This window comes from Carassius carassius, chromosome 5 (genome assembly GCF_963082965.1).
Source record: "Carassius carassius chromosome 5, fCarCar2.1, whole genome shotgun sequence".
Taxonomy (NCBI): Eukaryota; Metazoa; Chordata; class Actinopteri; order Cypriniformes; family Cyprinidae; genus Carassius; species Carassius carassius.
In genome coordinates, this window is record NC_081759.1 from 6,086,945 (window position 1) to 6,109,275 (window position 22,331).

At 37.5% G+C, this 22,331-nt stretch overlaps 1 protein-coding gene across 2 annotated transcripts in view; it reads left to right on the plus strand.

The window, feature by feature from the left end:
• pole (polymerase (DNA directed), epsilon) overlaps positions 1-22,331 on the plus strand; it is a 34,305-nt gene that overhangs the window by 7,141 nt on the left and 4,833 nt on the right. For both annotated transcript variants that reach the window (XM_059549586.1, XM_059549585.1), the window contains 24 exons: positions 1,934-2,079; positions 2,298-2,446; positions 2,594-2,686; positions 2,789-2,933; positions 3,089-3,246; positions 3,449-3,644; positions 3,817-4,031; positions 5,927-6,029; positions 6,141-6,221; positions 6,566-6,688; positions 7,645-7,854; positions 7,979-8,191; positions 13,099-13,242; positions 13,412-13,552; positions 13,764-13,917; positions 14,065-14,171; positions 15,733-15,909; positions 15,999-16,222; positions 16,537-16,757; positions 19,798-20,002; positions 20,387-20,560; positions 21,313-21,438; positions 21,596-21,728; positions 21,850-22,054. In XM_059549586.1, coding sequence (XP_059405569.1) covers positions 1,934-2,079; positions 2,298-2,446; positions 2,594-2,686; positions 2,789-2,933; positions 3,089-3,246; positions 3,449-3,644; positions 3,817-4,031; positions 5,927-6,029; positions 6,141-6,221; positions 6,566-6,688; positions 7,645-7,854; positions 7,979-8,191; positions 13,099-13,242; positions 13,412-13,552; positions 13,764-13,917; positions 14,065-14,171; positions 15,733-15,909; positions 15,999-16,222; positions 16,537-16,757; positions 19,798-20,002; positions 20,387-20,560; positions 21,313-21,438; positions 21,596-21,728; positions 21,850-22,054 — 3,843 coding nt within the window. The remainder of the gene's footprint in view (positions 1-1,933; positions 2,080-2,297; positions 2,447-2,593; positions 2,687-2,788; positions 2,934-3,088; positions 3,247-3,448; positions 3,645-3,816; positions 4,032-5,926; positions 6,030-6,140; positions 6,222-6,565; positions 6,689-7,644; positions 7,855-7,978; positions 8,192-13,098; positions 13,243-13,411; positions 13,553-13,763; positions 13,918-14,064; positions 14,172-15,732; positions 15,910-15,998; positions 16,223-16,536; positions 16,758-19,797; positions 20,003-20,386; positions 20,561-21,312; positions 21,439-21,595; positions 21,729-21,849; positions 22,055-22,331) is intronic.

Consider the following 22,331-nt stretch of genomic DNA (forward strand, 5'->3'; position numbering starts at 1 on the left):
GGTTTGAGAATGGACACAGATTGGGAACCCGCACCGAGACAGCTGTTCTCTGTGCTCGCGCTTCAGACGTGTGATCTGGATGCAAGCATGGCGCAAGTTCTTTCCGTTCCTGCACTTAAATCATTTTAAATCACTAGGGCTGGGTATTGTTCAAAATCTTTCGATCCGGTGCCAATTTCGATACCTCAGTTTCGATACCGGTTCCTAACAATACTTCTTTCGATACCATATGTTTTAAAATGCATTTCAACATCAACACAAATACATTAAACACACAACTTTTATTTTTCACCTTAATTACAACAAATTCTGGTAACACTTCACACTCACGATAACATTATTAATACAACTGGTTGTGCTTTTTGGATAGGGGTGCGCAATTCGGGGGCGGACTGGGACCAAAAAGTTGCCCTTGACTTTCTTGCCCACAGCAGCTCACCACATCATAACGCAAACGCCCCTGTTTTTATGTCATTTATTAATTTAATATTTACGTAAACAGTTTGGGGATTTTAGCCAATAGGGCAACTGATCCTCAGTTGAAAAAAAAAAAAAAAAGAACAGCAGCTGTTCATTTAGCGACTCCTAGTGAGCGATACATGCTCATCAAGACACAAACATTCTTCTAGAACTCACACTTTGCATTCAGTTAGCAGATCCATACGATTCTTTTGAGTCAATCTTTTAAAATAATAATTTATTTTGTTTAACGAAACCAGTGTGAAAACCAGTGTTTCACAAACTGGATAGATCTGAGGTGCAGGGCTCGCAAAATCGTTAGCCCCACGTCCCGGGGCTATTGTGTTTTCCAGTCCGATGGGCTATCGTGAACAGTGATGTAAAACTCCTAACTTGATTCGCGTTGTTCACTCGCTTGAAGGGGTGAAACTGATCATTTGCACTTGTTTCTAAATATTGCTGATTCAAGCGTTTTAAACAATTCGCGCGCGTTCGGGGCTTGCACTCACTCATTCAAAGCACGCGCTACGAGCAGCATTTCAGACAATGCGTGTACAGAAAATGAATTCATCTTTCGCATATCATAACTTCTGAATGAACACATACACACACAATTATATCAAAATAATTGTCTCTGCAAGTATTCTCGTAAACAAAGGCGGTTATGTTTTAAGTGAACGTATACAGTGGCCTGCTGCTTAGAGAAATTCGCTGTACCAGAAAAATCTGTCTCTCTCTCTCTGTTATTTAGACGATGTGAAAGGGGGCGTGTTTTAAGATACGCAATGGAGTAGACCAAACTAAACAGGGAGGGAGGGCAAAACACTCATCCAAACAAATGCTTCATTAAATTGGTGGTATTGCCGGCTTTGGTTGCAATACTCTTATCGGCATCGAATACCATAAAGGCATCGAAGTTCGGTACCCAGCCCTATAAATCACATTAAAATACGAACGCAGGAATCGTTAAGCAGAATCTAAATGCACCCGTCTTACCGAATACCTGGTTCTTGAAAATTTTAACCGGTTCTAAAATGGAACTGGTTTTTCGATACCCAACCCTAATATGGATACATTTATTTACCATATTTTCCGCACTATAAGTTGCACTTTTTTTCATAGTTTGGCTGGTCTTGCGACTTATAGTCAGGTGCAACTTATTTATCAAAATTAATTTGACATGAACTGAGAGAAATGAACCAAGAGAAAACATTACCATCTACAGCCGCGAGAGGGCGCTCTATGCTGCTCTGTGCTCCTGTAGTCTACACTGAGCAGCATAGAGCGCCCTCTCGCGGCTATTAACGGTAATGTTTTCTCTTGGTTCTTGGTTCTAAATAAATGCGACTTATAGTCCAGTGCGACTCATATATGTTTTTTTCCTCTTCATGATGTATTTTTGGACTGATGCGACTTATACTCAGGTGCGACTTATAGTCCGAAAAATACGGTATTTATTAATTCTTCTTCTTAGACTACTGTCGAAAAGCCTATAAGAAGGTTCACCTGACCAGACTCGAGGAGAGAGTCACTACCATTTGCCAAAGAGAGAACTCTTTTTATGTTGACACGGTTCGAGCCTTCAGAGACCGTCGATATGAGTTCAAAGGACTCCACAAGGTACTGTATTCAGACCTTAATCATGTTTGTTTGTTTGTTTATTATTTTATGAATGTTACAGTCTATCTACATGGTACATAAAACTCCTATTTCAAAAAATATATTTTTCTAGGATATAACTTATTTTTATGTGATAGTTTAGTGTGCTCACCTCTGCATGAAGGAGTCATTTATATATCTTCTTTTAAAAGCTTTGTCTGTTCCTATCATCTGTCCAGGTGTGGAAGAAGAAGCTGTCTACAGCACAGGATAATGGGGATGCAGCAGAGGTGAAGCGCTGCAAGAACATGGAGATTCTCTATGAGTCTCTGCAACTGGCGCACAAGTGTATCCTCAACTCCTTCTACGGATACGTCATGAGAAAAGGGTATTGAACCATTACTTTTTAAGAGAATTTTATTGCCTGGTCCTAGACCAGATATACCTGAGGAGTTTCTTGTCTTCAGTAGTTGCTGAGATTGCTGATTGTTTTATAACTCTTGTTTTGCATGATGTCTTTTATTGTGATTCACAGAGCACGTTGGTACTCAATGGAGATGGCAGGGATTGTCTGTTTCACTGGTGCCAACATTATCACACAGGCCAGAGAACTCATTGAGCAGATTGGGTCAGACTCTTACACAAAACCCATAAACAACTTTGTGGTTGCATGATTTTCACTGTAGTTTAATGTAATCGATTGATTTGTTGAATTCATCCTCTTCTTTAGGAGGCCTCTGGAGTTGGACACTGATGGTATCTGGTGTGTTCTTCCCAACACCTTTCCTGAAAACTTTGTCATAAAATCCACCAATGAGAAGAAGGCAAAGGTGACCATCAGTTATCCAGGAGCCATGCTGAACATCATGGTCAAGGTAATTTATCTTTCTCTTCTTTTGACAAGTAAACCAGTAAACCACATTATTGGCAGGTTAATTATATATTAAAAAGGAAGAAATGTTAAAAAAAATGGTTGAAAGGGAAAAACCAATGATAATTGTTTTATCTTTTTTGTCACTTGTATGTGTAGGAAGGCTTCACGAATCATCAGTATCAAGAGCTGGTGGACCCAGCATCTTTAACATATGAGACCAGAGCTGAGAACAGTATCTTCTTTGAAGTTGATGGGCCGTACTTGGCTATGATCCTGCCTGCCTCTAAAGAAGAAGGGAAAAAGCTAAAGAAAAGGTGAGAGAACCACATCAAATCACTTTGTGTGTGGACATTGTCCAGTAATTGCTGTCACTAGAAGATCTAAACTACTGTTGCTTTAGATTAAAGCCTAAACTAATGGACATTAATTATTTTATTAAGGAAAAAATGTGTTTTATTCAGAGTTTCTGCTCATTTAATATAGAGCTTGCAAGATTCATATCTTCTCTATCCTCAGGTATGCCGTGTTTAACGAGGATGGGTCGCTGGCTGAGCTGAAGGGCTTTGAGGTGAAGAGAAGAGGAGAACTTCAACTCATTAAGATCTTCCAGTCATCTGTGTTTGAGGCCTTCCTGAAAGGCACAACTCTAGAAGAGGTTTATGCCTCTGTGGCTAAAGTGGCTGACTACTGGCTTGATGTGCTCTACAGCAAGGTATTGACGATGTTACAAAATCATGTAAAAGTTTAAGTGTCTGAATAATTGGAATGATGGCTAATACTGCATTTTATTATAAAAATTAAGCCTGTGTTTAGTAGTTTAACAAGGCAAAGCTGCATGGGAGGGATACTTGATGAGAGTGTTGTTCTTGTCTTCTGTTTTCAAGGCTGCTAACATGCCAGATGCAGAGTTGTTTGAGCTGATTTCAGAAAATCGCTCCATGTCCCGTAAGCTGGAAGACTATGGCGAACAGAAGTCCACCTCCATCAGCACAGCCAAGCGTCTTGCTGAGTTCCTTGGTGATCAGATGGTGAAGGACGCTGGTCTCAGCTGTCGCTATGTCATCTCCCGCAAACCGGAGGGTTCGCCTGTCACTGAAAGGTGAGAACATCTTTTAGTTGTTTTAAACTGTAACAATATTTCACAAAATGACTGTATTTTTATTGTGTGTATAGGTGGTTTCAATGGCAGCAACATAAACAAATGTTACTGTGTGTGCATGCTTTTGTAGCCCTAACTTAACTTCCGGTAGACTTTCAAATAGAATCAATAACAATGGCTAAGTAGTCCCTCTAGAATAGATTAATTTTGATAAGCAAATATGTTTGCTGCATAATCATGACTTACAGAAAATGCTAATTCATTTGCTAGCCAGTAGGAGGTGCTTTAAAACAGGAGAAACAGGTTTCCCCAGTAACGACTGTACACAAGCAGCGCTGAGCTCACAAATGCTGCTTTATCAGGCATATAACATGCAAGATTAAATTAAAATGACATAGACAATTTTCTAAAGATAGTCTTCCTTCTGAAATAAAGTAATATAAAAACATTCGCGCCTTGTTTTGATTTTTAACCATGCAGTACATGCTAGGGCTGTCAAAAAAATGTGAATTTGGAATATTCGTCGAATTTAAAATAAAAATCTACATTTTTACCACTTTACCAGTACCACTTCTGTCATCATTCAACTCGTGCATTCGCTGTTGACAGCCGCGCACCCCGTCCGAGTGCAGGCACTTTTTGAGACCGCGTGGATGGATGCGCGGATGACCTTAGGGTGCGTGATGGGTTGTAGCGTGGTAGAAGGCTAGTTAGGTACACAGGAGCTAAAGCATTTAGGGCCTTATAGTAGATAATTTGTAACTGATACGGAACTTAATAGGTAGCCAGTGCAGAGACTGTAAAATTGGGGTAATATGATCATATTTTCTTGACCTGGTAAGGACTCTAAATAGCTGCTGCATTTTGGACTACCTGTAGCTTGTTTATTGAAGAAGCAGGACAACCACCTAGAAATGCATTACAATAGTCCAGTCTAGAGATCATGAATGCATGAACTAGCTTTTCTTCATCAGAAACAGATAACATGTTTCGTAGCTTGGCAATGTTTCGAAGATGGAAGAATGCAGTTTTTGTAACATGGGAAATATGATTTTCAAAAGACAAGTTGCTGTCTAATATAACACCCAGATTTTTGACTGTAGAGGAAGTAACCGTACATCCGTCTAATTGCAGATTGTAATCTACAAGATTCTGTATACTGTTTTTTGGTCCAATAATTAATATCTCTGTCTTATCCGAATTTAATTGGAGAAAATTATTGGTCATCCAATCTGTTAAATTTTTACATTTCATGTTTAAATGAAAAATGTACTCTGTTTGATTGGCTTTCACCCCTTTGTATTAAACTATGCATGCATACATGATACTGTTCCGTTTATAGCTGTTTAAGCAACTTAGTTATAATTGGTTTATAAACATTATTAAAAAAAGATGCACTTTTTTTCACAGTCATATATTCTTATGCTTTGAATTAACGTGCATTAGTAATATTTTGCCCAATGCGCCCTCTTGTGGCCTCAGAAGAGAAGCCAAAAGCTTTTCTTCACCCTGAAATTATGCATTTTAAATTCAAATATAATTTGAATTTTGATCATATTTATTTGCAATTTCGAATTTAGTTTTTCAGCCATTTTGACAGCCCTAGTACATGCTCCTGTTTATTCAACGATGCCTTTTGGAAAATCGTTCAGTTTTAATATTGTGGCGAGCGGCACAAATAAATTAGTGTATGGGAAACACATCCCACAGCACAACCACCTGAGTCAAACTTCAGTCTACTCATCTCCTTTACTGTAACTGCATTTGTAGTCGGCGACATAGCCAGACTGATAAACAAACACAGACCAGAAGTTAATTTCGGGCCATGCACGTGCACCCGATGAAATTATCTATATATAAAGATAAATAAGTAATTTTTTTTCTACCTTACACAGGGCGATCCCTCTGGCCATTTTTCAAGCTGAAGAGAGTGTTAAAAAGCATTTCCTACGCAAATGGCTGAAGATGCCCAGTCTCCATGACCTTGATATCAGATCTGTGAGTTTATTTTATTATCACTAACCATGAAATCACAATTTCACTGTTGGCTTTTTCAATGTCATTATGTTTTCTATTTTTCATATATTGTTTAATCCTTTCCCATGTCAGATTCTGGACTGGAGTTACTACATTGAGCGGTTGGGCAGTGCCATTCAGAAGATCATCACTATTCCTGCAGCTCTACAACAGGTACATAAATGCACTGTCAGTTAAACCCCTGTGAGTCCTTGTACTTACCAGCTGAATCAAGAACTAAATCCTGTCGCCTTCCACTATATTCAAAATTCTTGTCCTAACCAAGACATAGTCGCAACATTTTGTTGTTGTCTGTGTTTGTCATGTTGCACTGAATTGCCCCACCCATTGTGAAGTCTCATTGGTGCAGAATTCCACTCTACATTACGTTGTATATGAATCATACAGTGTTCTGTTTGGCTGATTAGAAATGTGGAGAGAAAAAAAAGACTTTATTATAATCAGCTGTATTTGAATTTATAATTTTCTTGTTCTTAACAGTTACTATTTTTGTTCAGGTGAAAAATCCAGTACCCCGAGTACGGCATCCAGATTGGCTGCATAAAAAGCTTCTGGAAAAGAATGACATCTACAAGCAGAAGAAGATCAGTGAGCTCTTTACCAGTGAGGGAAAGAGACAGGTAGGTCTACTGCAGGGTGCGACCATTTTTTCTGCCTGTGCGACAAATGTTTGTGTGTGGTAACACTGGCATAACCATCGCATTGCTGCCATTTCTGTTGCATATGAGAAACCTCAAACGGCAAACAAAACTGAAAGCATAACAAAACCACGAAACTCATTTGAGCTGCACAGTGTTTCGAGTGTAGAGCCTGGTTTATACTCGCCGCGTCAGTAGGAGCGCGAAGGTGCATGGAGCAAAAATGACACCAGTATTGAAGAAACAATGGATGGTTTTCAAGCTAAAGTTAAAGACCGTTTCGTAAACCAGAGGTAAACAAATCGGTATTCTTGTGGGACAAAAACATGGAAGAACTGTCACCGACAGCAAGTTTAGTTTTATTTTCTTTTTGTTTTCATTTTGTAAAGCTTGTTATCTTTGCTGTTTACCTCACACTACGCTATGGGGGCTCTCTCTATGATTCCTCAGTGTTTGCTAAACGTTATGTAATTTATTAGTCGTTATATAATACAGCCTGTGGTGTATGCCATGCCTCATCTTATTCATTTTTGGTAATAAACATTTTGTTAACTAGTTTGTCATTGTATCTTACTGTTTTACTGTTGTTGTGCTTTTTATTTAAGAATTACAATGAATCCATCTTTTGTTTTAGTCTTAAAAAGTGAAAGGTTGTATGTAAGCAAAATCTTCATATTTTCTTGTAAAACATGACAACAAGATAACAAATTCAAACCCGAACAGCAAAAGAGGAACTCCCGTTCACAAAATTCACAAAAAATGTTACTGATGAAAAAGAACGGGTTGAATGTTAACCACTTTCGTTTCCATATAACTATAAACTATGATAAAAGTTCATGAGCTTGCATTGATTAATCCCATGTTGTAGCTGTCACACATACTTTTCACACAACTTGCTGGCTGGCTGCTTATATATGCACATATTTTGTCTCTCTCAGGTGGCCCATCAAACGTTACCAGCAGGTGAGACTCCTGATATGGAGGACTTTGGTGCTCCTCAGCGCCCTGTGCAGCCCGCCATTCTCATCAGCACAAAGAGGAAGAGGATATCTCAAGGAGAGGACAGCCAGGCTGAGTCTCAAGATCAAGAACTCACACAGTCTTGGAGAGAAATACTGGGGCCACCACCAACTATCGGCGCCAACCGGGTAATTCAGGCACCATAACAATGTTGTACATATGATCAGAAATTAGATTTTGTTACAGTATTTCTGTACTGTCAAATAAAAGAAAGGCTCCACAATAAAATCATCTAAATTTATATGTGTATAGGAGGAACTTCTTGTCTGGTTGCGCTACCATAAGAAAAAATGGGAGCTGCAGCTTCGTCAGAGGAAAGAACGGCGGAAGAGGCGGCGTTTAATTGATGGTGAATCTCAGCCAACTGGTGGTGGCGTAATCCGTGGTGGACCGACAACAGGGCTAGGCAGCTTTTTGCGAAGAACTGCCCGCAGTATTCTAGACATGCCCTGGCAAATTGTACAGGTATGTGACACTAGCAGTTTAGATCTAGGGTTGGGTATATCAAACCGGTTCCATTTTAGAATGTTCCAAACTTCCAATAACCTGGAATTCGATAGGACACATGCATTTTAATTGTATTTAACAATTCCTGGGTTAGCATTTTAATGTAATTTAAAACATTTTAAGTGCAGGAACAAAAAGAACTTGCACCCTGTCTGAAGCGTGTGCACAGAGAACAGCTGCCTCAGTGCGGGTTCCCAGCCTGTGTCCATTCTCGAACCATTCCATGCATTTCCACTGCAGAAGAAGTTGTTCCAGGCCAGCACTGACTTTCATATTTATCGACCAGTATGCAGAAAACTACTTCAGTATATAATCATAAACACAGCCATTTTCATCTTAAGTGAACGTAAACAGATGAGGAAAAAAATGCACCTGTACAGTATTTTTAGTTTTGTGTGCGTTCTGTGTTAAAGAGCCAGAAGCCTAATAAACCCACTGCCTGTCATTAATGTTAATCAAAGAAAAAAAAGAAAATCATTCACCGGTCTTGACTGAATATATTTTAGGGATGTCAACGATTAATCAATGATCGATTAATTGTCGATAAGAGATCCAAACGATTAAGGCTGTAGATGGTTGGTTAACTGATTTAATATTGGGCTGTGTGCGGCTCATGCGCAAAACACGTGCGAGCGGCTGTGATTGACGGTGACCATATATAAATGCATCATCATTAATTTACAGTGTACAAATTAAGCTTTTAATGTGATTTCAACTTTAAAAGTACATTAAAATAGAACCACACAAGTTCTTCAACATGAAAAGCAATAGAAATGTAGTAACTAAGTCATTTCATCAGATAACTGCGCTCTGCAGGGCTGCGGGACACAGGACAGATAGTCTATTCATTCCTACAAATCTTATTTCATGAAATCTTTAATTTCCCCTCCCATGTTTACCACACACAGTAAGAGATGTGATTAAAAGTGGAAGATAAAATAAAAATAAAAAAAAATAATAAAATAAACCTGCGAATTTAGAGGGCTAGACTGTGAAGATTTAGGAAAAAAAGCGATGCCTAAATGTTACTGAATTTGTGGAAATTTATGACCAACCGGCAAACCAGAACAAAGCCGCATAAATGAAGGCTATATCTCGGAACGGCATCCAGAGGCATGGTCACGATCTAACATTTTCCAAACCCTATAAGAGCACAACTCTTCTGTTTTTATTGTGAGTGTGCACAAAAGAAAGTAAACACTTTTGTGAAGTTTTTTTTAATCTATTTATTTTCTCAGCTGTTTCGATCACTAGCCTGGTGCACACATATATTCTAGCGATTCAAACTTACATCGCAGTCTGTTCATAATTAAAATAAAATACAGTCAACTAAACATTTAAAAGGTTACACTGGTCAGTTTAAATAGACTGTACTATACCGGTCCACTCTGCTGTTATGCCAAGGACGTTTTTGCTCGTATGAAGAGGATCGTCTTTTCCGTCTATGTGCGAATGTGTGTTAAGTACAAGCTTAGTTTCCATTATAAATAAAAGTTTAACATTCAAATACATTGTGAAAAAAAAATTTTTTATTTGTGCCGAATGAGACCTAAGCAATAACCTCCCAATAAATTTAGCCAAAGTCGCTCTCGCTCGTCCTTGTATGCATGCACGCGCTGTCATGATCTAATACACTAGATGCCAGATTTTTAAAAACAAATAGGCTAGGCCTACCGGAACACAAAAATTCACAATCGACATTTTCTAGAACAGAATCCAGCAGGATAATATTAATGTGAGCAGCAGTGTTTTGCTGCAGCAGCGCCGATGTAAGCAGTTCACTTAATGCACAGCACAGTCACACGCGCACCACAGTTACGTTTGGAATAAATGTGAGCCGAAACCATCACAATTACAAGAATCAAAGACTTAAACTACTTCAGTCTGTGTGATTTGAATTTATTTAATAGATGAGTTTCATAATTTGAGTTGAATTACTGAAATAAAGTAACTTTTCCAAGACATTCACAACAATTTATTGAGATGCACCGTTGTATAACTTTCTTCTTTCAGACGAATCCATTTCAGACGAATTGACTTTGATCTTCCAAACTGTTTAATGCCAGTCAACAAGTGTTGCAGTTTATTTAAGTTAAATAAAGCGCACCCATTTATAATAAAAGGTACCTCACATGGCTCCGGGGGTGAACAAAGGCCTCCTGTAGGGAATCGATGTCTATTTTGTAAGAAAAATCTCTATGTTCAAAACATAATATTCACTTTAGTCTAGCTTGTGCCAACAGTTGTACACAGAAGCAGTTCCAGGAAGTTGGCGTATGAGGTCGGTGTTGCACATGTGCCACTCAGAAGTGACGAACATGGAAGCACAGCGGAGAGATCAAAACAAAATAGTGGTCATGAATTAGAAATACAAATCGAGGATTTGTAAAGAAGAATGTCAGAGGATTTCGATATAAGCCGAGACTGGTTTTCCTTTTGCTAAAGTAAGGAAACTTTGCTTCCTTTGATCCTGTCAAAAAAAAACATTGGTTTTCACGAGACTCACCAGCGCATGAGCGTCATCAGCCAGGAACTGCTTCCATGTACAACTGTTAATTAAACAATAACCAGTGTTGGGAAGGTTACTTTGGAAATGTAATAGGTTACAGATTACAAGTTACCCTGTTTAAAATGTAATAGTAGTGTAACTTTTTCAATTACTTTATTAAAGTAATGTAACTAATTACTTTTGAGTACTTTTTGATTACTTTTCTAAATTTGTGAAAATTAAAGAATAATAAATAAAAGCATATACATCAACTTAAATACAGTTATCTAATAAGCATGTGACGTATTCTGGGTAATAAACTCCTGAAACATTGGTGTTTCTTTTAAACTGCTGTCTCTTTGTATATGATGATAGTTTTCTCAAAATAAGTAAAATGCACATGAAGTGACACAGAGCAGTTCTAGAAATTATGTTTATGTGCTCGTGTACTCCTATATTGAGGCGGCAGAGGTTGAAAACACTGCGAGCTTCAGTAGGCCTATGTGTAGTAAATGAAACCATGTCTTTGCCATTAATTTACAGGAGGGGCGGACTGGGAAAAAAAATCAGACTGGAAAATTCAAACTCATACAAACAAATTCATGGACAAAACTATTTTTTATCTATTTTAAATCTTTAATTTGGGGACATGCAAAATAATTAAAAGTTCTCTCCTGAACTGCACCTTCACTTCCATTTTTCTCTTCAGTCTCTTTATTTTGCCCTGTTATCCATCTCTCTCATGACTTTAATACTCAAGATTGAACAAAACTATACTTTACAATACAATACTCTACAATACTACAATATCTTTATAGAAAAATCCTATATATAATCCATATTTTTCCCTTACAAAAATTAACCATGCTTTTATTAGCCTATATAAAAGTAAAATAACCTTGAGTAATTTTTTTTTTTTGCAAATGGATTTGTATTTATTTTTAAATAAATACATTTGTAAAATAATTTTACATTTTTGGTTATCACAGTTAAACAATAGTAACCATTTTCTCTGGATTTATAGTTAAATATTAAAACGTTAATTTTCGTAAGGGTTGTGTTGTTGTCTGTCGTAGCTCCCCCTAAACCTATAAAAAAAATCTGAATTTTTTTCAGCTAAATGACTACTGTATCATTACAACAGATAATAATGATGTCCTTTATATAGTATTTTGAGTAATGACTGATGAGCAACGTGCTGCTGCTTGATTAAATAAATAAAAAAACAAAGACAAAAAAGCATCTTTACAGATGAAACTGACCTGAAACCCTGAACAGGAGTTCTGCTTCTCTGCTCCAGCTGTCCACTCTATTCTTTCTTTCTTTCTTTCTCTCTCTCTCTCTCTCTCTCTCTCTCTCTCTCTCTCTCTCTCTCTCTCTCATTGATTACTCTGAGTCTGATCCAAACCGTTTGGCGGAGGCGCGGAGAGCGCGCGAGTCATGACTAACAATTCATGATTTATTAGAGATTTAATTATCAAATGGCGGATTCGCAAATGATCGCTTTAGTACATTCGGCAGGCAATTATACAATAATGATATTTTTAAATAGCGGGCAAAATCTGCTGCCAGGTCACCCGGAATTGTCCCGGTTCTCCCGGTGTCCAGTCCGCGCCTGATTTCCACAGACACGCAGAATGTGCAAGTCATATATTGCATTTTTGGGGCTTAATATTCACAGACACTAGGCCATGTCATGTTTTGAACCATGCTACGAACCAGACTGTATTTCCGCATCCCGGAAATTATTAGGGTGGTATGTCTCAGAATAGTCAGTGCAATTTGGGAAAGAAATCAGTTAAATCTGTATGTGGATGCGTGTAAATATTCAAATGTAATCCCCTTTGTAATCGTTAAAAATTTCATAAGTAACTGTAATTTAATTACTCATTTTTTCGTAGTAACTGTAACTAATTACAGTTACAATAATTTTGTAATTAAATTACGTAACACCGTTACATGTAACTAGTTACTCCCCAACACTGACAATAACTTAACTTGTCAGTAAAGAGATGCACATGATAAATCACCTGCGATAATGAACATGATATTGGTTAGCTTGTCAGTGAACTACGGCTCTGTTTAGTAAATGCTGCTCCATCTGAAAGCAGGTGATGCAGATCTAATATACTCGGATACTAATCACAGACTGGCTTTACTGACGAGATGTGTATGACAATCGAATGCGATTAATTGCACAGCCCTAATATTAATATTACAAAAGTCTTTACTGCCAATTTAATATTAATAAAAAAATATCTCACTAACCCCAGACTTTTGAATGCTAGTGAAATCTACACTATGAAACATAACAGCAGTTTTGTTCTATTTAGTACTATCAAAACGCATGATGTGTTTCTTTATCCACTTTCTCCAGATTGCTGAAACCAGTCACCCAGGCTTTTATAAGCTGTGGGCTGTCATTGGCAGTGACCTGCACTGCATGAAGCTCAACATCCCACGAGTATTTTATGTCAATCAGAAAGTGCCCAAGCAAGAAGAGGGAGCTAATTGCAAAAAGGTCTGCAGTATAACATTTTTACCACCAATTCTGTAAATGATCTGTGCGATGGGCATTCTTGACTAAGTTAATTTAGTGCCAGCCCATTCAGCTGCTTAAAGATTTAAGCAAGTATTGAGTTTTTAATTGGGTTTGGGACAAACTTCATTTTGATTCATTTTAACTACAGGTGAACCGGATACTTCCACGCTCTGGTGTGGTGTATTATCTGTATCAGTATGCTGTTCCTGAGGACATGTACCAGGAACACATCAATGAGATCAATGCTGACCTCTCAGCTCCTGATATTGAGGGTGTCTATGAGACACAGGTAAGGGCCTTTCCCAAAATATGAGATCTTGCCTTTTCTTGACTGTTGTGATGTAGGTATTTGTCTTTATTTTGATAGTAAGCCTGGAATATTCTACATACAGTATTATACAAATAGACATTTCCAGAGTGGGTTTCTGCTCCGTGGTGCATTGACCTTATTTATAGTATCAATAGAGGTCATTTCGCTATGCCTGTCTCTTGACCTGTAGGTTCCACTGCTGTTCCGGGCTCTGGTCCAGTTGGGCTGCATGTGTATGGTCAATAAACAGGTGGTCAGAGACCTGGCTGGCAGAGAGGCTGATACCTTCGACCTGGAGCACCTAGAGATGAGATCCTTGGCCCAGTTCAGCTACCTCGAGCCAGGTGACTTAATCACTTTCAGTGTGTTTATTAGTTTTGTTCATTATTGGTTAAAACATTCGTACGTGCACTGTAGCAATGCTTACACATCTAGTGGCTGATGTGCTTCAAGTTGTTTGAGTTAAACATAATGTGTTTTATGTGTTGCAGGCAGTGTAAGGCACATCTATCTGTACCATCACAGTCAGGGCCATAAGGCTCTCTTTGGCCTCTTCATACCATCCCAACGCAAAGCCAGTATCTTTGTTCTCGACACGGTAAGCTCTAAAATTCAGCTGAAAGCATGTGTGAACTCAATGAATAGGAAACAAACCAAAATATACAAAAAGATGACCCTAAGAGTGATGAAACGTCAGTGAACAGGAAATAACTGACAAAAAAAGAGGGAAATGGTCATATGCCTCAGTCGGAAAGTGGTATGGGATTGCTGATGTTCACCTTACAGTACTTTTACAATCTTAAGGTACTCTATACCTAAAACCCCCTTCTCCTTGTGGCTTATTGCTTTGGTAAAATGGCAACACCCAGTTTTTTTTGAAAACTGTAATCAAATGATCACATTTATACTGAATAATATGGTTTACTAGCTTAACTGTAGGTTATATTGAAATGTCAGCTAAGATATATTGTCAGCTCAATGAGTTTATAAATGAAATTCTAGGGCAAATGTTTATATTAAATGTTTATATTAAATGTTCTTGTTTATAGTACTACATGATTTGGCTAATTTATGATTAGATATCAACATGACTATAAAATAATTAAGTTAAATAATTGAAGTTGTGTAATATTTCACTGTATAATAAAATAATAATTTTAGCTGTAAACATACAAAATTAATTATTACATCTAGGGATGCAACGTTTCACTCAACTCACGATTCAATTCATGATTTTGATTCCACGATGCAATTCTCACCTTTTTTTTTTTTTACAAAATGGGATTGAAGATATTATACAGTAAATGAAAAGGTGTCGTTTATTAAGTTCAGTTTTTCACTGATCAGTTTTTAATCTAAAATATACTGTATAATTTAGAAATTTGAAGCAAAAATGGAATGATCTGACTTTAGTTTTGTGAAACGATTCTACATAAAACATTGTCTGAAAGAAACAATAGTTGAGCTGAATGAGACACAAATTCACTGTCTGCCAGCAGGTGGGGCTTATGAACAGCAGTGATACGGAGTTTCCTGGGTTACCGCTGTAAATATAGCAGAGCTGCCTTATGAACACTACTTTTAATATCCATCGTTCAGAGGCAAGAGGAAAAGAAAATACCTCGTAAACCTTTTTTTTTTCTTCTATTTTTTTTTCAAGCTAGTCAGTTCCCCTCAGAAATGTATTAATATAAGCTCCTACTCCAATTGTAATGCAGTTTGTTTGGCATCTTTACTGATTTGAGTTGTGACATCTAAATCGATTTTCAACTGGCTCGCAGTTAATCATTACATCCCTAATTACATCTTATTTAATTTCTTAATTTTCAAACTTTAAACCATAGAACTTAAAGTTGACAGTTTATAAACGTTGCTCATTACAATTTGGTTAGATGGTTAGTTATTGTTGCATTCCCAAATATAAATAACCCAAACTAATTTTTGTTAGTGTATAGTGGCATTTATGAATTTAGAGCTGAGCTGCTCTGAAAATATTTTGAGTTTGTGTGTAAAAGCAGTCTTTATTTAATTAGCACCCTTTGCTGTTTAATAATATCTCTTGAACTATTTAGGTTTTAATTAATCATGCTGTAATATGAAAAACACCCAATGTAAAATGATGATGCAGTTGACACTACTGAAATTTACACAAAATGTAGGTCCGCAGTAATCAGATGCCGAACCTTAGCTCTTTGTACGGAGCAGAGCGCACAGCACTCCTGGAGAAGACCACAGAGGAGCTGCTGCCACCTGAGAAACATATGTTTGAAGTGCGTGCTGAAAACGACATCAAAGCCATCTACCGCGCACTGCAACGCATTCTCCTCAACTACAAGGTATGGCCTCAACGTGTTATTTAAAGCACCATACAGCTGACAGCACAGTTGAGCAGATGAATAACTGATGTTTTTCTGAACGTGCGCAGGAGGAGCGGCGTGGTCCGACCCTGGTTGCTGTTCAGTCTAACTGGGAGCTGCGGCGGCTGATGGCTGGCATGACTGTACTGGAGGAGTTCCCGGTGGTCCCGGTTCATGTTATTGATGAGATAAGTTACAATGTACTGGACTGGCAGCGGCACGGAGCCCGCCGCATGATAAAACACTACCTGAACCTGGACAGCTGCCTCTCACAGGCTTTTGATATGGCCAGGTACATCACACACTTTTTTTTTGTTATACAATAGGTTTTGTCTTGATTTGACTATGAAGATTTATTTAATAAGAATGGAAAACTGTGTTTATTTGGGTACACAAAGATTTGCACTAAAGTCCATTTTAAATAGGTGTCTGGATTTGTTCTTGTTGTTGAAGTGACTTTTTTTTTCTCATCTTCTTCTCCTTTATAATAAACTGGCAATTTTTTCATGTAATGACCCCTATAAGCCTAAAGAAATCACCATCAGAGAGCATGCTAGGAGAAGCTGAATTCAGACTAATGTACCGTAATGTCCTTTCTCTTTGCAGGTATTATCACCTGCCTGTGGGAAATCTGCCTCAGGACATTTCTATATTTGGATCAGATCTGTTTCTTGCACGTCATCTGAGAAAGCACAACCACTTGTTGTGGCTGTCACCTACGGCACGTCCAGACCTCGGGGGGAAAGAGGCTGACGACAGCAGGCTGGTGATGGAGAGTGATGAGAGAGGCTCCATGGAGATCAATAGCCATGGCTGCTACTCAACAGGTAAGCAATCCAACATAGTACTACTACTAATAATACAAATATTATTAAAACAATATTTAAGGAATATTTACCAAAAAAAATATTTACTAGAATTTATTTATCAGAAAATTGTAAATACACAAAACAGCATTTCTTAAAAACATCCTGATTTAATTTATCATTTAAATTATTTTTTAATAAGATATGCTTTTTATTGTTAAAATGTAATGAAAAAATAAAAATGGAATCTAGGAAATTTATGGAAAACACAGATAAGAGAAAGACAGAGAAAAACAAAACTGAAATTGAGAAAAATATTTAAAACGTATTTCATAGGGCTTTAAAAAATGTAATTGTTGTTAAACTTTTAATAAATGGCTAAAAAGACATTGTGCAAGTTTCATGATTTCAGTTAATTATACATGCTTTTTGATTAATATTCTTTAATGTAACCATTAAAATAAAGTCTAGAAAAATTTATGGAATTTGGGGAAAAAATTAAACCAATTTCATATAGGGCCCTATTTATTTCATTCGTGTCTTTGTTTTATTGTATTTGTCCTTTAGTTTGTTACTTGCATCTATGTTCTTATTATTAATAACAAAGAAAATAACTAAAATGACTAACATGATATAAATTGTTATTGTGAAATAAAATGACTATATAATAAAATAAGCTTTGGCTTTAACGTTTTAGCTTAACTTAACCAATTTAGCAAAGATCTCTACATACCTGTAGGCTTGGTAGTTGCTTACCGTAGTCCTGTGTAGTGGCACTGGCATGTGATTATTAATATTTTGGGGGATGAAATGCCTTTTTTAATATATAAAATAACTAAAATGTTATATAATAACATAAATGCTCTAGTTATTCAGTCAAAGTATTGTGATATTTTAGTTAGTTATCATATAAAAAAAAAGTCATTGGTATTGTGACAACACTAATGTAAAGTAACGTTTTTAATGATTTTAGTTAGGGATGTGCACGGATAGTCGAACATTCGAATATTCGTTCTGCTCTAATTATTCGATAAATAAAAATGATATTCGAATTTTGCAAAAAAAAAAAAAAAAAGTTCACAATAAAACCTAATTTGGTCACTTTCTGTGATTCTCTACGGCATATTTGAAGGTGTATGCAAGCAAAAAATAATTAATGAATGATTAAGGGGCCATTCACATATCGCGCCTAATAAGGCGTGGAAAAGGCTATGTGCTCCGCTTTCTCCTTCTTTCCAAAGCGCTCGGGCAGAAGCGCTCCTGAGGCGACGCGTTCTCTCCATGAAGACGCGGAAATTTCAGCAAAGGATAAATGGATTTGCAGCACAAAAAAAAATCGCTTTTAGTAGCTCTGCTACTAAATTTATTTCAAAATGGCAATCCATATACAGCTATGATCAGCTGTTCCTTCATCTTGGCTGAGCTTTCAACGTTGTTACAGGAAAGGATGAAGCTGAATGTTTAGTTCTTGTCACATGACCTGCGGTGCGTTTGCGGCATTCTGAAAGTTGAGATGTTTTTAACTCGATGCTGTTCGATAACGAACTTGAGCATGCAAAAGACGCGATATGTGAATGCCCCCTAAAAGAACTGCGGTCTTCTAGTACTTCAAATATGCCGTGGAGAATCACAGAAATTGATCCAAGAACATTGTTGCAGCATATCTCAAGCAACGAATAAACACAGCTAACTTGGAGAATGCAGTGAAAACTCCTCTTCTCGCGTCTGCCCTAGACCCTCGGCACAAACATCTCAGGTTTCTCGATGAAAACATGAGAGAAGTAAGAAAAAAAAAACTTTTTTTAACATAATCAGAACATTTCCCTTGATGCGAGTGGTGCGGATGCAGTCGCCACGATGAAGAAGATGCAATGCCCACTCGTTGGAAAAGGCTGAGCCAGTTCTCCAGCGATGATTACACAGAGTCCAGCCGAGACGAGTGGGAACAGTTCTTGCTGGAGCCATGTATTCCACCAGATGAGGATCCCATTCAGTGGTGAAACGAAAACACGAAGCGCTTCACAATACGTATTCGCTTAGCACACCGTTATTTGTGAGTCCCGCCAACGTCTGTGTCGTCAGAGCGCGTTTTCTCCGCGGCCGGCCTTATTGTTAACAGACTAAGGAGCCGACTTTCCCCCAATCATGTTTACATGCCCGTATTTCTTAACAAGAACATTTGAAACAATAGAAAAAAAGCAAAAAAGATTTGCTGACAGTTTAAAAGTTAAGTGTAAGCTACATTCTGTACAATAGCATAATTGCTGCAGGCTGCTTTACGTTTTTTCTTTGTTCACTTTTTTTTTCTTTGCTTTTAATCTGTACTTTTGTTTGCACGCATTGTTAAAGGTTTTCAGCTACAAAACACGATGTGTAATGTTCAAGCTTATTGTAAGCTTGTTCAAAATGACGAAAACAAATGTTGCTGAAAAATAACGTCTGACTCATTAAACTTAATTTAAATAAACGAATATTCGAATATTCGTTTTTTGTGAGCTCAAATATTCGAATGTGATATTTGTGGAAAATGCCCATCCCTAATTTTAGTTAACCATATTCAATGATAATCACTGATATTTATGCCATTATAATTATGCAAATTTGTGTGATTCATGGTCACAAATATATTTGAGCTACATTTCTCACTTGAGATTTAAGTAATTCTCTAAACAAAACTTTTAAGTTAATTTATCCTGTGAACTGTACTAATGTCATGAGTACAGCTTACAGACTAACAAGCTTTTCAATTTCAATTTGATGTTTGAGGTTAAAGTTGCCCTGTTTATCTGCAGTTTTAGATCTTTGTCTTGGGTTTTTAGATTTTATTGTAACTGTATTTGATTTAAAAGTGCATTTACTACATAGGTTTTTTTTTTTTTCCGAGTAGTAATTTGACCAAAAATGTTTCAAATGTGCACTTGAATGACATTAAGTCTCCAGTATTAAGTATTGTTGGTATTTGCTTTGGTAAACCTACCAAATGGCCTCAAAAAAATATGATTGAAAAGTGAATATCAGTTTAAAAAAAAAAAAAAGTTTTTGCTCTTTTGGTTTTTTCCAGTTTGTGTGGAGTTGGATATTCAGAGTTTGGCAGTAAACACCATTCTGCAATCCCAGCATGTAAACGACATGGAAGGCGGGGCCAGCATTGGCGTCAGCTTTGATGTCATTCAGCATGCATCTCTGGAGGAAATGATGTCAGGGAATCAGGGAGCAAACGCAGTGGCCAGCTATGACGAGACGGCGCTCTGCTCCAATACATTCAGGTATGCATGTAGAAATGAGTAAAGCCAACAAATGTAATCCATCTTGTTTTTCTTCAAAAACTGTGTGTACAAAAGAGGTTAACACTAGGAATGTAACGATATTATTAATATTGTGATATCGCGATGGCAAAACTTGATATTATTGGGGTCACCTGAATGTAGTAGTAAAAGTCAATTCACTGACTTAAGCTTTCTTAGTTAATAACATGGGATGGAGCTCTTACTTTTGAACTCTCAAAGTGCATTAGATAGAATTCTTTAACCTTAATGTACAGAATTTTAAATATCGCAATAAAAATTGTATCGTGGATCACAATAATATCGTACTGTGAGATTTTGCTATTGTTGCATCCCTAGTTAACACTTGTATCTGTCCTCATGCAGGATTCTGAAGAGTATGGTGGTCGGTTGGGTCCGAGAAATCACGCAGTATCATAACGTCTACGCTGATAACCAGGTGATGCATTTTTACCGGTGGTTACGATCACCCAGTTCTCTGCTGTACGACCCGGCCCTGCACCGCACACTCCTCAACATGATGAAGAAGATCTTCCTGCAGTAAGTTTGGGGTTAAAGAAAGTTGCTCTATTAGTTTATATGCAGTTTCAGAACTTTGTCTTAAAGGGATAGTTCACCCAAAAATGAATATTTGATGTTAATCTGCTTACCCCGAGGGCATCCAGGATGTAGGTGACTGTTTCTTCAGTAGAACACAAATTATGATTTTTAGCTTCAGTCATTGCAGTCTCTCAGCCGTACAATGGTAACAGAATCTATGAAAGTAAAAAAAACATACACAGACAAATCCAAATTAAACCCTGCGGCTCATGACGATACATTGATGTCTAAATACACAAAACAATCAGTCTGTGCAAGAAACTGAACAGTATTTATATAGTTTTTACCTCTGATTCACGCAATGTCCAAACTGTTAGAACTCTTGTGAACGTGCTTCACAGCAGCAGGCGCCTGTTACGACTTCTGTTTTATGGTAGATCGCAGACTCTTTATCTACAATCTCAATTAAGAGTGTCAATGGTCCACTTGAGAGATAGGTGACAGTAATGCACTTAAGTCTGCGATCTGCCATAAAACAGAAGATGAAGAAGTCGTCTCAGGCGCCTGCTGCTTGTTCACAAGAGTTCTAACAGTTCGGACATTGCGTGACAGGCAGATGCTTTTGCCCAAAGCCACAAAGTATACACTATCAGTTAAACCCATGGCTTTGGTGTTGATCGAACCATGCGGTGCTGTTTGAGCCACAGAATGACTGCACATGTTGTTCACACCTCTTATTCTAAACATGTCAGACTTGTGGCAGAGTTTAAGCGCCTGGGCTCATCTGTGATCTATGGAAACTTCAACCGTCTCATCCTCTGCACTAAGAAACGGCGCATTGACGATGCCATTGCATACGTGGAGTACATCACCAACAGGTTTTAAACCTTTTTTTTTTTAAATCCCATTCTTGTCTAGACTCTTAACCTAGTTTCTAATGCAGGGTGAAAGTCTGAAGTCCCGGATTTGGTATTAGATTATTTGGATTCATTTTCTGTTTACTTTTTGTCTTCCTGTCTTGTGTCTCGGCATTAGTATCCATTCAAAGGAGATCTTCCACTCTCTGTCTATCACATTCTCACGCTGTTGGGAGTTTCTGCTGTGGATGGATCCAACTAACTATGGAGGAGTGAAGGGAAAGCTGCCCTCTAGCCTTCTTTATGGAGAGGTAAAGCACAGGGCCTAGAAACGGCTTGTTTCTCTTTACAAGTTATTCATTTTTAAGTGTAAAAAGCGTTGTTGGCATTTTATCTCAAGTTGAGTTTTAACACATTTTTTATCCATTCTAGGATGGCAATGAAAAGAAGAAAAAGAAGGATGTAGAGGAGGAGGATGGAAGTGAGGAAGAGGAAGAAGATGAAGAAAACCAAGGGGAGGATGAAGATCAGGATGGGGAAGATGATGTAGAAGACTTGATTGAAAGTAACTGGAACATCATGCAGTACCTTCCTCAGACAGCATCCTGTCAGAAATACTTTCTCGTGATCATTTCAGGTAATATTACAGGTTTAATTTGTTTGACCCTTCAAAATTCCTCTCACTGTTAGATTGTTCAGCCTTATAATAATAATGAGTTTGTGTTGTTTGTTTCATGTACGACGATTTAGGACTGCACAAATAATCTAAATAAAACTGATATTGCAGCATGGCTTAGTGCAATTATCAATTGTGGTGATTTATTTAAATTAATATATACACTGCGTGTTTTGGAGTGAAGTGCATCGTGTTCTTACGTGTGGGCAGCTCCATGTTAGTTTGGGTTGTTCTAACA